Here is a 15,556-nt window from a genome sequence, read left to right on the forward strand (position 1 = left end):
CAGACCCAGAGGCTCTGCTATCTCCCTCAGCTCATATGCACACCTCTAAGATCACAGGAGGCTCTACATTGAGGGTTTACAGCATCACTGCACACCATGTTGACTCTCAGAACCCTCTCACTGTCATTGGTGATTACCTCTAAGCCTTCCTGTCCCCAAGGCTCCTACTCACTTGTCAGCTGCTCCCAGAAGAAAACATTTCCTTCCTTAGTACACCAAGAAAGGCTACAGTTTAGGAGCTTACTCCCAGTCCTCTATTCTATATCAGCTACCAGACCTCAAGTCCCCTGCCCTGAATACACATATGCATGCCCACGCATGTGCACACACACAGAGTCCCTTCTATTTCCTGCCTCCACTGGTGTGCTATCCAGTGTATATCAAGGGCCAGAGCATTACAACTATTAAACCGGGCCTCTTAGAATTCTAGGACATACCAATAAGTTATTTGACTCCTTGAAATCTGGTCAGGAATAAATGTGCTACTCACTCAATAACAATGAGTTCTGATAGCCAACAGTCAGTAGCCCTTATAGTCCTTACTTTTGCATGGGCCATGAGCATCTCCTCCAGTTTTGTCAATACCCAGCACTGAAATACTAACAAGCAGAGGTATGTACTGCGTCCATAGCCTGCCCCATGTGCATACATGCTAGGTTTCCTTGATCAGTTTCCCACAGAACTCTGCCTTTGCTCCTCAGGCGACCTAGTCCTATACTGTGTAGGTATAGAGAGCTGTGCAACAGCTCTATGTATTAACAACAATGAATGAATGAATGAATGAATGAACGAGAGGATGCTTTCCTCATAGCCCCTGCTCTCACTCAGACTACTCATCAAGAGGCAGCTCCTTTCCCTTTGCCATGCTTCCCAATCCCATACAACATCCCTGTGGTATCCTGCAAGCAATAGGCCCTGCTCCTCGTCCAGAATGTGGGTATGACACCAATGGCTACTGGGCATCATTTCAGAGAACAGGTTGCAGGTAAAACTCCGCTCAGTGGAGAAAGTGAACATTACTGAGTTCTCAAAATCTAATTTTCTAAGGATGTGACCACCATGAATCCTGCATTATTTCAGTTTTTCATAACAACAACAACAACAAAAACTGGCTCATTTTTGCTCTTGGGGTATGGAAGTAACTTCCATGGACAAATGCCCACTCTATCTGGGACATAACAGCTACAACAGCCAAGCGTGGTCAGGACCAGCAAAAGAATTTCCAAGGCCCCTCCCATTTCCAGGACCTGCTTTCAGCCTCTAGGACCAACAGTTTTCTCTGTATTCCTGGTCCACCTCTTGCGGCCTTCATCATTAAAGCTGTAGCTTGTAATCTCAGCCTCAGTGCCTCCCCGGCTCCCTCATCGCTCTCTTCTGAGCCATACATCAATCAGTTCTTTCTAACTTGCTCTGATCACCCTTGGTTCATGAATCAAAGGGAGCCTACTTGTCTCCTGCCCTGGCTCAGAGGCCTCTACACTGGCTCTCTTTTGAGGCAAAGGAGACTCTACCAGATCATCAGTGTGCATCCAAGGGGGCCTCAGAACTCTGCTCTATCGAAGGAGCACTCTCCACACAGTCTAGCTCCTGAGAAAGGAACACCATGTATAAACAGACCTTTTATCCACAAAAAGTAGCCAAAGCTGTTCCTATTCACAGTGTAAACCAAGCAGGTCTAAAATCTGAGGTCCCTGGATGCATAACATTGAATATAGCCATTAAAATAACCTTGAATCTCTAATAGCTTGGTGGCCTAAAAGAGAGGGGGGAAAAAAGTCTTACAGTCCAGGAGTCTTATAATCCAGGCTCAATCTAGTTCAAGGGCAAAGCACACTCCCTGCCTTGACCTTTCCTTCTACCCTCATGCCCAGCCCTTCACAGGACCCATAAGACTCAAAACTATTTTTATTCTCTGTCCTGGAACCTATAGGGGGAAGCAAGACTGTTTAAATACTGCAGGGTGTGTTTGATATCACAAGTCTTGTGTGCAAACCTTAAAAAACAATCTCAACTCTGAGATACCAGAAAAAGGCACACAGGGCAGTGGTTTCCAACTGCCAATGACTGAGCTCAACCTTCAGATAAAGTTCTACGTAAGAAGCCAATATGAAGACTATAAAGAGGTAACGGTGGGACCAGAGGCTGAGGGAGGGCTTGCATAGGAGGCAGGATGGAAAAGGGATGCCCTTTAAGTATCAGCATGAGGTCTCGAAGCTGCAGAACTAAAGTCAGAAAGCCACTGGCCCTGGAAATGTCACTGGTCCAAAACAACTCCACCATCATCAGCAGGAGACGCTTCCATAAGACTAAGCATGTTGGTCCCCCAGTCCAGAGCTTCAGGGCACAGGGAGCTAGACATGTAGCTCTGACAAGCAAGGCAGGGTAAGGATGCTCGGCTACACAGAAGACCTGTCTGAAAAGACTGTTCTAGATGAACCTTTTGTTTTTTTAAAGCTCCTCCCTTTGCCCTTAAAATGCATTCACAGACAAATTTTCTCTCCCTTGACTCCTTAAAAGAGAAGAGTGCACAGGCCATAGCCCCACAGGCTTGATCTCTATTCCTTTCTTGGTACATTTTAAATCTCCAAGAGAAAAGAGGGGACTACCATTCAGCCAAGTGTGAGAGGAAGGGGTGGATGTTCCAGGGGTAGGAACACATGAGCTAAATACACAAGGGGAAGAGCCACTAATCACAGCTTCCTGTCTCTGCTGTTTTACATCCCATGGACCAAATACTGTAGTCAAAAGCTTTCCCGGACTTGGCAGAACTGAGAAACACAAGACCTCAGGCTTTGTAGAAATAAAGCTGCAATCTCACATCTCCCTGGCATTGTGAGGGATGGTACTCCCATGGAGGACGCAGAAGAGAGCCAGGCAGGTGGACCTGCGACATCACTGGGCAGCCATTTGTACCTTAATGGAAGGAAATGGTGGGAAGTCACAACAGCAGAGTTTCCATACAAGACTTGAGGTGTGAGAAAAGAAGCTGTATGGAAGGAGCAACAACCTGGCTCCAATCTCAGGAAAGACAATGAAAGGCAAAGCAAGAACTTAGCTGCTATTCCCACAGGTGCGACTGGAGTGGAAAGGTCCCCAGCCCCGGGGATAGAATACAAGGCTAAGACTGAGTCACTGTGTGTGTTAGCTAAGAGGGTGAGGTCATCAGAGAAAGCTAGAGATGCAGTCCGTGACTGCGATGCAGAGGGGAAACTGGCGTGAGAGTGATGTTGCATGACAGCTGGACTACAAAGACATGGAAACTGTAGTGGGACAGATGGACCACCCCAGCCTCCATCACCTGCCAAACTCTCATGATGCGCCCTCTGGAAGGTAGAGTGAAGCACCCGAGGGTGTTTCAGGAGATGGTGCTCCTGCTTCCTCCTGGGAGGGAGACCTCAGGAGAGTGCATAGGCTGGAGACTGAGAGGTGAGGGCAAAGGTCAAATCCACTGAAATCTCAGTGCCACCTCTCTATCCTGGGGCCATCACTTCAAAACTCATAAGATTCTTGCAACACTACAGAATGACACACATTTTCAGACAGTTTTTCTAGCACCACTTGGGAATTAAAACAACAACAGCAGCAACAATAATAATAAAAGTCTTCTTAATGGGATGGAAGCCAGGGCCTGGCACTTGTCCTTTGGCAGCATCGACATCACACTTTCTTTCCCAACAGGTTCCATCCATTTTCAAAAGTCAATAGTCCATGACTGGATTACAGCTCTGAATACTGAGCAGAGGCTTCCCAGGGGTCAGACAGCTATTGAGAGCCACTGCCCTCAGCTTTGTCACCCTGCACCTAAAAGTGCCACACAACTGTTACATCACAGAGTCAATGAAAGGAGACCTTTGGAGCCTGGGTGGCAGCAGAGTGTGGCCTCAATTTATCAACAAGAGGAGGAGCTCTTTAAGAGTAGGATTGGCTACCCATAGGGATCATTGTCCCTTAACAGCATAAGGTGTTCCGTGAAGTGCTTTTCACCTAACCAGCTCAGCAGGCAGGACTCAGAAAGGGCTGAGTGTACAAAGGGCTGAGTGTACATTAAGAACGCTGTCATAATAAAAAGAGTGATTGTAGTAAGCACAAACAAAAATTAAGTTGAGAGATTTTTAAAGGCAGAGTTCTCACAGACCATTCTGATCCAAATACAGAAGACTATGAAGTATAGACAGGCACAAGGGCCCTGCCACAGTCCTGGCTGGAATGTGAAACGTCCCCATTTGTTCACGTTTAACTCAATTCATACTCGTACCACTGTTTTGAAGGTTGGGAACCCTATGGGTGGTGGGGATGGATGGATGGATGGATGGATGGATGGATGGATGGATGGATGGAAGGATGGTAGGATGGATGGATGATGATGGATGGATGGATGATGGATGGATGGATAGTTGGATAGATGAAAGTAGCTCACTAGAGGTTAAGTCTTTGAAGGTTATATCTGCCCTGGTTCCCATCCATATTTTTTGCTTCTTGCTGGATGCCACAGAAACAGCCTTATGCAAGCTGCCATCACCAGTCTTCCCTGTCGGAATGGACTGAGAACTCTCTGCAAGTGGGAGATGAAATAAAAAAACCTCTGGGGCTTTATGCTGCTTCTGCTGGGCATTTTACAACAGGAACAGGAAAGCTAACTGACCCAGCAGCACTATATAGAAAGTTCTTCCATAGCTTGCCTGCCCTATTCAACCTCAGACTAGCATCGCCCTCACCATTATCCACCATGGCAAACAATCTCCCCCCTGGAACACACACCTAGTCCTCATTTGCTTTCCCATACCTCTGCCTGCCTCAACCTCCTTATGCAGCTATGCTAGCTGTGTTGAGCTATGGCACACACACTCCCATCAGTGATATTTCCAGCAGATATCAAGATCTTTGGAAAATCTCTTCATGACTATTTATGCCACAGAAATAAGATCTAGAGAAGTTCTATCTGACAGTCACCCATTCATGGAGTAGGGCTGTAGCCAACACCAGGTGAAGAAGAAACATATCTCTGGATGCTCCACGGGAGCATCTCATCCTACCGATGAGGAACTGCCCAGGAGGAACCCCATGATTCCCAGAAGTTAACAGAAGCACAGGAATACTGAGCAGTGGATCTGGCCATCTTAGGACTGCAGATCTGAATGCCCTTTGGACTGTCTACTCCACAGCCGCAGAGGGAACTCTCACACAGCTCAATTATAGCTGTCTAGGAAGTCAAGCCTGAGCACCAGAATGGAAGGTATTCCCTTAAAGTGTCAGAGTCCAAACCTGGAGATGCCCTCATATGGCTCACCCTTAGATTGGTAAGGAGTGTGGTCAGAGTAGGAGGTCAATGCAGAAAACCAAGGGTTTGGGAATGGCCCAGCAACTCTCATGTGCAACGCCAAGCCACCCGTGAGTCTTCCTTCCCTCTGGTCCTTGTTTGATCTGTGGTTGTGATACCCATCCACTGCTGAGGGCCTGAAACCCCCATCCTCCAGGACTAGAACTGCTCTTGACTAGAGAGCTCTATAAGCCCTCCTCTACCTCCCCTGCCTTCCAGACTCTAATGCCTGTGGGGTATCCTCTAGATCAGTGTTGTGCTAGGGTTTCAAGCTTTATGGATCTTCCAGCCTCACTGTCAAATAACAAGACATTTATAGCTTTATAACACTTCAGGATAGGGCACAAGTCTTGTATGCTACTATTAGTCCTAAAGTTTACACGCTGGACCTCACATACTGTCCAGTAGAGATGCCCTGCATTCAACACTTGATGGAGTGACCACTCTCTTTGCTTTTTTCTTAATCACTGTACTCCAAATTCCAGTCTATGGCACACCCTCTATACTACTAACATGACTATGATTTTTGGTCAGCCTACCATGTCTGTGGGTTCTGAAACCATGGAACCCACCAATCACAGATCAAAAAATTATTTAAAAATTGCATCTGTTTTAAAAATAAAAGATTGTGTGTGTGTGTCTCTTTCTCCAAACAGTGAAATATTAATTAGTATTAATATTGTGGTAGACATTATAAGAAACCCTAGAATGGGTTAAGCGTGTAGATTATATGCAAATCTTATCTCACTTTGAAGATCGAAACTTGAACATCCATGCATTTTGGTGTCTGAGACAGAGTCCTGAAACCAGTTTTTGCCAACAATGAAGAAGACTGCTCATATGATGCATGCTGATGTGAACGAATATATGATAAACATTCCTCCCTTTGTTCTATAGAACAAAGAGAAATAGAACAAAGTCAGAGCAAACACACACACCACCCAGAAGGGACTAGAGGCTATGGTGATGGCACTGTGGGTTCTTAAATAGGAGATAAGATGGCTTTACAGAGAGCCATATGCACAGCAATAGAGGGCTTGAGGCCCAACGATGGGAGAGGGAAAGCCAGTCTAGACTACCCAAGTAAGAAAACAGCAGAGAAGAGAAGGAGCCAGGACTCCAGGGACAGAGTCCCCAGCAACACACCACGCACACTGATTACCCTTATGACCTTCACAGAGGTCATGGGCTGCTAGGAGACCTTCCTTAGCCCATCACAGCCAAGTCAATTCTGCATCTCCCCACCAGCTAAGTAAGTCCATCTGCTCTGGTCCATGGGAACGCAATCCACCTAATGATATCCAGCACAATTGTCACACAGAGAAAGGCAGACAGGGCTCTGTCCTGAGTGATCCAAAAAACAATACAACTCACAGAGGGCGCTAACAGTAAACTCCAGGAGGCTCCCAGGGCGCTTGAAGGCCCCATCTTTTTACTGTTCTTGGGAACTGCTGTTCCTTTCATCTCTTAAGAGGGCTCATAGGTTCTTATGAAGATGAAATAGCACAGCCAAGCTTACTGAAGGTGGCCACACCCACACCATGAGCTTCTTGGCACCTTGCCACACCAGGACATTCTTCCCTGTTCTGGGTGATAGTAAGTACCCTGGAGAGGCCACTGGCTGTACAGCTTGCAAGCATAGCAGGCCACTGTCCAGCAGGACTAAAGCCCCATGAGATCAGGAATAACGAAGACCACATGGACACACACACCACTAGAGATGGGACATTTGTGCCCTCTTGCTCACCTTGGAACACATTCCAGGATGGCTTTTTTCTTAGTATGGAAAGTGGGGCATCAGGCATAAAACCCAGAGCCTTCCTAACATGAACCCTGACAAAAGGCAGCTGTGGCGGGCTCATTCCAGGGAAGCAGGCATTCTAGAGATAAATGCGGCTTAAGTCAATATTTCAGCTCCTTTTTTTTTTTCTTTTTTCTTTTTTTTAAGACCAGCAGAAACTATAGGCAGCAGTGGGGGTTAAAGGGAGCATTGTAATACCCCATTTTTCAGCTAAAAGAAAATGTTTCAAAAGCTGCCAAACCTCCCTTTTATTCCTCAAAGCTCCCGACAGCTGTCAGGACTAATGCCGCTTGAGGCTTGGGCCCTGGCAAGAAACGAAGCTAAGACTTTGCTTTCTGCCTGCCAAGGAGTGGCTCTGTCCAGGGACCCAAGCCAAGGATTGCAGACCCCTGGCAAGAGCCAGGGACTGCCTGGCACAAGACACAGGAGTCCAGCCTCCCCCAGCCTGAGAGGTGCTAAGGAGGACATGGATCCTAAGGGAGAGGGGGACATCGGAAAGGACTCACTTTCCAGCCATGAGAATGGATCTTCTATTCCGTACTGGCCTTGGTCTTGGGTGCAACAGTGGAAACACAGAAGTCCCACAGGGTGACAGCGATAGGATCAAATGCACTGTGGTGACCTGTCTAATGCAACACAACGTGACAAAGCAAGACCTGGGAGAAACTACTCACAGACGCACACATGCTCAGGCAGGTGAGGTTAAAAAAAAAAACAAAAAACAAAACCTAAGGCTCTGAAAGTGTGTAGGAACCACTTATGTGGGAAACCAGGCCTAAAGTACAGTACAGCAATGGCAAGAGCTTTGTTTCCAGGCAGTAACATGGATGGTGCTTTTTGAAAATGATAGTTTGTATTTTGCAGTAAAGTACAGAAAATATAAATACAAATTGATTTCCAATGGGAAAATAAAACTCTACCATTTCTTACTCTTCCTTCTGTCCCTCTGACCCGGTTTTCTAAACTTTTGCAACAGTGTAGCTGGCTGATAATACTACTCCTAATAATATTATCTACTTGTTTCTGCCTGCTAGGACAGGGCAAGCTGTTCTCTGGAGGAAGGGGATATTACCTTCATTCCAAGAAGCTTGCCTTCTGGATATGACCCTCCTAATCCTGAAGGCTAGCCCTAGACACCTAGCAAAGCTCCCCAGCTCACACCAATATATCTATAAATCTTGTGTAGCCTACATCATCAGTTCATACCCTATGCACAGCCATTCCCATTAGCATATGGCATGTTCTATGCTTTTTATCTTTAGGGGAGTAATCACTTTCTCAAAATAAATACATCTCCCACTTGCTAACCACCCATTTCCCATAGCTCTTCTGGGGTTAATAATTTGATATTCATTTGTATTTGTTGAAGTTCTCTAAAGAAACATAGTGTGTGAGAGAAGGTGAAAAGCACTGGAGCACTGTTTCCAGTGGAAGCCCCACCCCAGCCCGAGAGAATCTGTGAGATGTGAGGAACAGTGATTTTAAAGTCTTTGCCATCCTTCAACAGTCTGAACTGGCTGTAGCCAGGTGCTGCTAAAATAACAATGTAGCCAACTCATGACACATTGTGTACATACGCAGTCCATTTGACCCCAGAACCAAGCCTTGGCTATTTAGAGAACATTAGGTTGCCACCAGCCAGACAGTCCAACTGCAGAGCCCCAGAACATGAAACCATACAACCTAGCTCTCCCTCCTGACCATGCTGCCCAGCTTAGAAGCTACTGAAAGAAAAATCACCCTAAGGGGAACTCTCAGAATAAATATCTAAAGACAAAATAATTTCTCACTCAAAAAATACATCACATATCTATTGTAGTTCGAATGTCTGTGGTCCTCCAAGATCCTTTATGTTGAAAAGGAACATCCAAGGAGATGGTATTGACAGGTGACTAAGCCTGGAAGAGGAGCCTTTGTGATAGGAAGAGTGCCCTTATAAAAGGAAGCTCTCTTAACCACCATCCAGCTGAGAAGACACAGCAAGAAGGCAGCAGTATGCAACCAGACCTAAGGAGACCGCCACCTTGCTGACACCCTGATCTTGCCTTTCCAGCCCCCAAGACTGTGCAAGACACAAATCTGTGACATTTTGTTATCACATCTGAGCAGATTAAAACAGTAGCAAAATGCTTCCAGCAGCCATGAGTGTGTGGAATGGCTGCATTTGAGGCTCTGACAATTATTGCCTCTGGTTGTAACATCACAGAAAGAGGGGCCTGAGTGAAGAAGCAGTCTCTGCAGGCAGGTATATAAAGGCTCCATCCTTTCCCTTGCCAGTTCCTCTCTCTGAGTCTCCTAGGCGTGAGGTGAGGAGAGCTGCCAGCCCTCCCTCTAAGGATCCACTTGCCAGGAGACAAAAGCAATGCAAACGAGGTGAAAAGGAACTGAAATCCCTGATATCACAAGTCCCATCCACCGTTCCATCCTTTAACCTGAGCCTTTGGACACTGGCTCTTGGGATAGTTCATCTGTTATGTAAGTAAGGTGACTTCCATCATACGAAGAATGCCACAATTCCAGCAAGAGTTCTTGACCACATTTCCCTGGCCGCTGGTCCCTATTCACAGCCGCTGGCTACTTCATTACCTAACTCTCTGGTTTTATTCTAGCCAATAATGGTTTGTCAGGTCACCATCTCCTCCCTGTCCCAGGGCCAATACTTTGATTGATACCCCTTATCCTGTTTTCCAAAGTGTCCCTTACCCCTCCTGCCTTAAGCCATCCACTCACTCCTGCATAAAGGGGACCTGTCACTCTTCTCCAACAGAAGGTAGCAGAAGCATGGCCAATGGGAAAGGACCGTGTCACACACTATCATACATCAATAAGATATACCCTTGGGGTTAAGACTAGTAATAACCCCATATGAATAAAACTGGCAAGGGACCCGTAACGATCTCTATGTACAATATGGGTCTTTGAGGCACAGCGCTAAGTTTTCCGAAAGTACTCAGCTATAATTGTGTTTCTACACTGGCACCTGCAGGATTAGGCCTCTGAATGACTCACACCGGGAAGAAACACAGATAGAAAGCTTTGCCTTGTCTACACCTGCCTGCTCACCCCAAAATTTCACCTGTGTTTTAATGCCTGGAGCTTTCACACTTCACCCCTGGTGCCACTTCAGATCCATATGGATTTGAAATCCCAGCAGTCCCTTCTGTTGAAACTTCACCCTCCCCAGCACAGAAAGGCATGTGATTTCTCCAGCACAAACAGGGAGACATAGAACTGTTAAATCTAGCCCTGGCCAGAGATGCCGTCTTCCCGGGTCTCCCCAGACTTCCATTTAGTGATGGACAAGAAGCGGATGCTGGTGTGGAGATCTCCACTGGTGTTTGATGTCTCCCATCAGGATATCACTAACTTGACAAACACGACTTCAATTTTCTTTCTCTACACAGGTCTGAGTCTCAGTCAGTAGTTTAAAAATATAAAAGAACATGCCAGTGAAATATCCCAGTGTGTCTTTGGTGGCCCTTCTGCATAGTCACTTACAGGCTCTATCATGCCATGGCTCTCCAGTTCTAATCTAGCCACTGGTCTCCTGCACCCACTCAGGCTCAGTACTTGGGCTTTGATTAGCACTTTGATTAGCACTTTGACTACCAGAGTTTGATCCCCAGGACATATGTGACAGAAAGAAAAGAATAAGTTCTGCAAGCCTCCCTGACACCCAACACACACACACACACACACACACACACACACACACACACGAGTTGTAGCACACTGACATCTCCATAACCATGATAAATATATAAAATGGATTGGTTTGTTTGTTTGTTTGTTTGCTTGTTTTTAGGTTTTTCAAGATTGGGTTTCTCTGTGTAGACCTGGCTTTCCTGGAACTCACTCTGTAATCAGGTAAATTTAACACCAGAAAAGATTAAAGATCAAAGAAAACCTGGATGCCCACTTCTCAGAAATCAACCCCAAGGGATTCTCTCAGTATCCCCAAGAGATGACTGTCCGTTTATTTTTTATCTGCTTTGTGGATCCCCAGAGAGCCACAGTGTACACTCTGCAGGTGATCAGAGAATGGACGTCTGCCTACAACCTGGATAACAAGCAAACATAAACAGTGCCGGAAGGTCCACGACCCTGGGAATATGCAGCCAGTAGACACTGCCCCTGCCCAATATATGACAGTCCCCAGCACATACAGGAAGGAAAGGATGGAAGTCAGTGGGTAGAACACACTTCCTGCTCCAGTCAGGAGGCTTCATCAGCCCTCCATATACTACAACTCTGAAAATTCACCAAGCCTGATATGTGCAAGTGCCTTCAAAACCGGCAGTGCCAGACACGTGTAGCTCGGGGACTGTGGGGTGAGGGTGATCTTCATTTTGTAAACGAGAGCCAAGCTCTGCTGATCTAGCCGGGGACACCCCATCTCTGCCCTGCGCCTCCTGTTACAAGCAGAGCCACTCACCTTCTCCATCCGCACTCATGTTCTCATAGGAGTCCCATCGAATCAGCGGGTCTGCTGTGTTATAGTCCACGGTCACTCCCTGGTCGCTGTACAGATGCTCCGATCCTATGGGGCACAGCCGCTACTTAGCAAAGCCCAGCATCTCAAACTACCACAGGAAATACTACCCTGTGAGCCTTCCTACCCAAATCTATAACAATGAGCCTACTTTTAAGAGGGATCATTTTCTAAGTAATTAAGAATAGAGTTAAAATGACCATGTAGCCAATTTCAGTATTGGGAAGGTTGAGGCCAGATGATCAGATGTCACAGCTTAGGCTACAAAATAATCACGCTTGAAACTGTCATACACAGGAGGCCTGGAGACAGATCAGTACTTTTCACTACAGATATATCTAATGATAGATACACATACACACACACACTATTAAACATATTTTCTAAAACATACCGACATTTAGTACACTGTACTGGCAATCCTTTTAAAACACTTTTTCTGAGGGAAAAAGCAAGCATTTGGTATAACCTCATGGATGTAAGTGAACCCTCAGGGACACCAACAAGCACCCTAGCCTTCAAGTGTTCCTTAGTGAGGCCACCTGAGGCAAGTCATGCTACCTTTTGATATTTCCCAAGTGAGTGCTATTGTTTCAAAGCCACCTACCCCTTATTATCCAATATGCTATCTAAAAAAATAATAATTCAAGACCAAGCTTAGCAGTAGGGGATGCCTAGAATACACAAGACCCCAAGCAGCACAGCACACACACACACAGACACAGACACACACACACACACACACACACACACACTCACACACATGCGCGCACGCACGGTCAAGGTGGGAGGTGTTAGTACAAGCTCAGGATCCTCAAAACTGTCTCCAGTCCGATCAAGTCTGTCTGCCCACTGCCAGTCACCTACCTTGAATCTTCTCAGGTGTGGCCGAGAAGACCAACTCAATCTTGCCATAGTCAGGAAAGCGGTCATCTGAAACAAAGAACCACACCGCACTGTGTACACACTGATCCTGCCCTTCCAGCCCAGCCAGTGCAAGGTTGTTCCCAAAGCTGTGACCGACCACCTTCACGAGCAGAGTGTCAACATTTTCCTGGCTTCTCCGAGTTGTTCACCCATAGATCAACTCGGTTCTGTTATGTTGGCAGTAACTCCACCAGCAAGTGGGAAGGAAAACAGGGAAGGATGCTACTTCTGACGTCCCAGGGGGCTTTATTCACTCACCTTTGCAGGCGCTGTCCAGTTCTTCCTTTCCAAACAGAAGCCCGTAGCCCTGCACAGCTCCGGTGTGGAACTGCAGGCGGAAAATGACATCACGGGTGGCCGAGCGGAACTTCTTGTGATAGCATTTCACCTAGTTTAAGAGAGGAAGAGAAAACAGGCAATGGCTGAGGGGCAGAGCTCACTGCTTAGCACAGAAGTATAGATGGTATGGCCTCTGAACAGCTGTGGCCAGATGTTCACACTGAAAAGATACCTCGGAGGCAGAGAATCAGTCAGCACACCACTAAGAGATTCCCTGTGGCCCCCATGCTATCTTAACAAAAGGAAAATCTCAAAAGACCACACCCTTCAGGCAGGAGTTGTGTTAGAAGACACCTGTGGTCTCTTGTCTATCTTTTTAACAGCTGACTGCAATGACATTTCCCTTTCATCTCAAATCTCCATGTTGCCACTTAACACCTCTTGGCTCTCACACCATGGAGACGCTGGTTATTGCTGTCATCCTGCTTGCTGAGTATAGCCTAGAATGTGAGGGGGTAGGGAAATGGAGGAGGGGGTTCACAGAGGCCCAGACAGAGAGACAAGAGATGCTGGTCCCTTTCCCAGGTGTCCAAGGTCCTAGAGGTGATATTTTAGAGGAAGTATTAGAATCACATTAGAACCCTGCATGGCTATGTTGACAAGCAGGATACAGCAACTGTAGGACCATGGCCAGAGTGAGTGCCTGGTGTGCCCTGTCTTATATTGCTAACAAAGGCTTCTCCACACCAGTGGGGAGAAGACGTGCTATGAAAAGGACCTCACTCAGTTGGCAGAGGAAGAGCCATAAGCCAGCAGTGCCTTGCCAGAGTCTCCAGGGGTCCAAGGCAGACTGAGTTGAACTCAGCATTGAGACTATACAGTGCCCACAGTGGCTTACCATGTCACCGGAAACTGCGCTAGGCACTCTTCCTGGTAAAGGATGGCTTGAAAACATCATACTTCACAAATGCAAACAAGAAGCAGGGTATCAAACCTCAGTACCCACCAACCAGGCAAGAACATGTCCAGGGGACAACTCAATCATCCTCTCACCAGAGAAACTATCCCACGGAAACTCCAGAAAATCAAAGGCCAAGAAGCCGAGGCAGGAAGGCTGGGTGGGCACCACAGCCCTTGGGCAGACCCAAAACTTGTTGACATTGTGCTATCTACCAGGAAACAGCCTGCAAGGGATGCTCCTGCTGACAAACAAGCAAAGGCTTCTCCCAAGCATCCTCTGCGAGGATGAAGACACAGATCCCATCTCTAGTGGTCCTGGCACAGAAAATTTGCAGTTGTCTATCCACAATCAAGAATGAAGAAGACCCAAGAGCCATGCTGGCTTCCCAACAACAAACGGCAGGCTGGCCCAGGTCTCTGGTGTGGAATCCTTCAAATCCAAAATGGTCCTTGGAATTAAAGAATCCTTCCGAAATGTTCTTCTGAGCCTTCATGCCTCACACCAACTACCCTTCAAAGGTTTAGTCCTCTCAGCCAAGACTGATGCCACACTGCCCTCCACTAAGGCCCTGTGTCAGCTGATCCTGTCCTGTTCTCCTCTGGCTGCCTTGGAGAAGTTACAAGGGTCAGGGTGGGGAGAAGAGAGGGAAAAGTGAAGTCCCTTTCAATCCAGACTTGCTCCCAAATTGTATACACACTTAAGAGAATAAATATTTGAAGAGCAAGGTCTCAGGAAATTAGGGCAAGCTGGGGACATAGATCTAGCTGGGTCCACTCAAGCACATGCATGACAGTGAGGAAGGACGGCCAGGAGGGAGTGGCCTGTGGACCTGACTAGGTGAATACAGGGCATCGGGAGATCCTAGGCACAGGCACAGGGGTATGTAACACAGCCGCAGTCTCTTCTGTTCTCAATGGTCTCGACTCGCCTTCCACCCACTCAAGTTACTAGTATTCTTCTCCTGTCCTCTTCCCCAGATCCTTCCCGGGGCTACGTACTCCGAGTACACCTACTCTGGCTGTCCCTCAGCTACACACAAACACTTTTGACTCACAACCCAGGCATCCCAACTCTGTCCAACCCAGGCGTGGGAGGAAAAGGATGGGTATCCACAGGTTGGGCAGCTCCCAGCTACCTTGGGCCTGGTGTGATCTCCTGCTTGCAAATTCTTTATCTGTCATATCACAAGGTCTCAAACACTCTTAGGATTGTCAACAAGAATGATCTGTTGCTGAGCAATGCTGTGCTGTTTTTCTGTGACCTCTCCTGTGGGTATTCTGACAATGTTAAACACACATACACACACACACACACACACACACACACACACACACAAATCACACCACACTACCCTCTCTCAGGACTCCCTAACAGGCTTATTAATACAACAGGTCAGACTTTGAGAAGAGTCCTTTTAGCTAAGACCCTGATCTGGTGACCTCTGTCACCTACATGAAGGTCCAATAATGAACCACTGAGTATCAGTATCAATTTTAATCTTTGTAGCCACAGTGGTCAAAGATCAGAACTGTTGTGCTTGCTGAGTAGAAAGGACCTCACAGCCTTAACAAGGGGCCCCAGAGGCCTTTCGTAAAGATAGAAAGCATTTCATGAAGATCGCTGGGCAATCTGAAACCACTCTGGTTCTCTGGCTGTAACATGTACTTACTTTCTTGCGTCTCTACTGAATGTATCTAAAAATACCCTGATCCTCTGCTGTCAGATTCTGGAATACTGTCATTTGAAACAAGTCAATGTGATGGTCACAGTTTTGTGGTA

The 15,556-nt window shown here is 46.8% G+C and overlaps 1 protein-coding gene across 7 annotated transcripts in view; it reads right to left on the bottom strand.

The window, feature by feature from the left end:
* The window catches only part of Tns3 (tensin 3), a 233,107-nt gene that overhangs the window by 74,994 nt on the left and 142,557 nt on the right, over positions 1–15,556 (bottom strand). For all 7 annotated transcript variants that reach the window (XR_380972.4, XM_006514741.3, NM_001083587.1 and 4 more), the window contains 3 exons: positions 12,796–12,925; positions 12,478–12,543; positions 11,554–11,658 (listed from right to left, as the gene is read on the bottom strand). Coding sequence is in view for 6 of the 7 variants with exons in the window: in XM_006514741.3 (XP_006514804.1) it covers positions 11,554–11,658; positions 12,478–12,543; positions 12,796–12,925 (301 nt within the window). In the remaining variant the exon portion in view is untranslated. The remainder of the gene's footprint in view (positions 1–11,553; positions 11,659–12,477; positions 12,544–12,795; positions 12,926–15,556) is intronic.

Source organism: Mus musculus, chromosome 11 (assembly GCF_000001635.26).
Source record: "Mus musculus strain C57BL/6J chromosome 11, GRCm38.p6 C57BL/6J".
Taxonomy (NCBI): domain Eukaryota; kingdom Metazoa; phylum Chordata; class Mammalia; order Rodentia; family Muridae; genus Mus; species Mus musculus.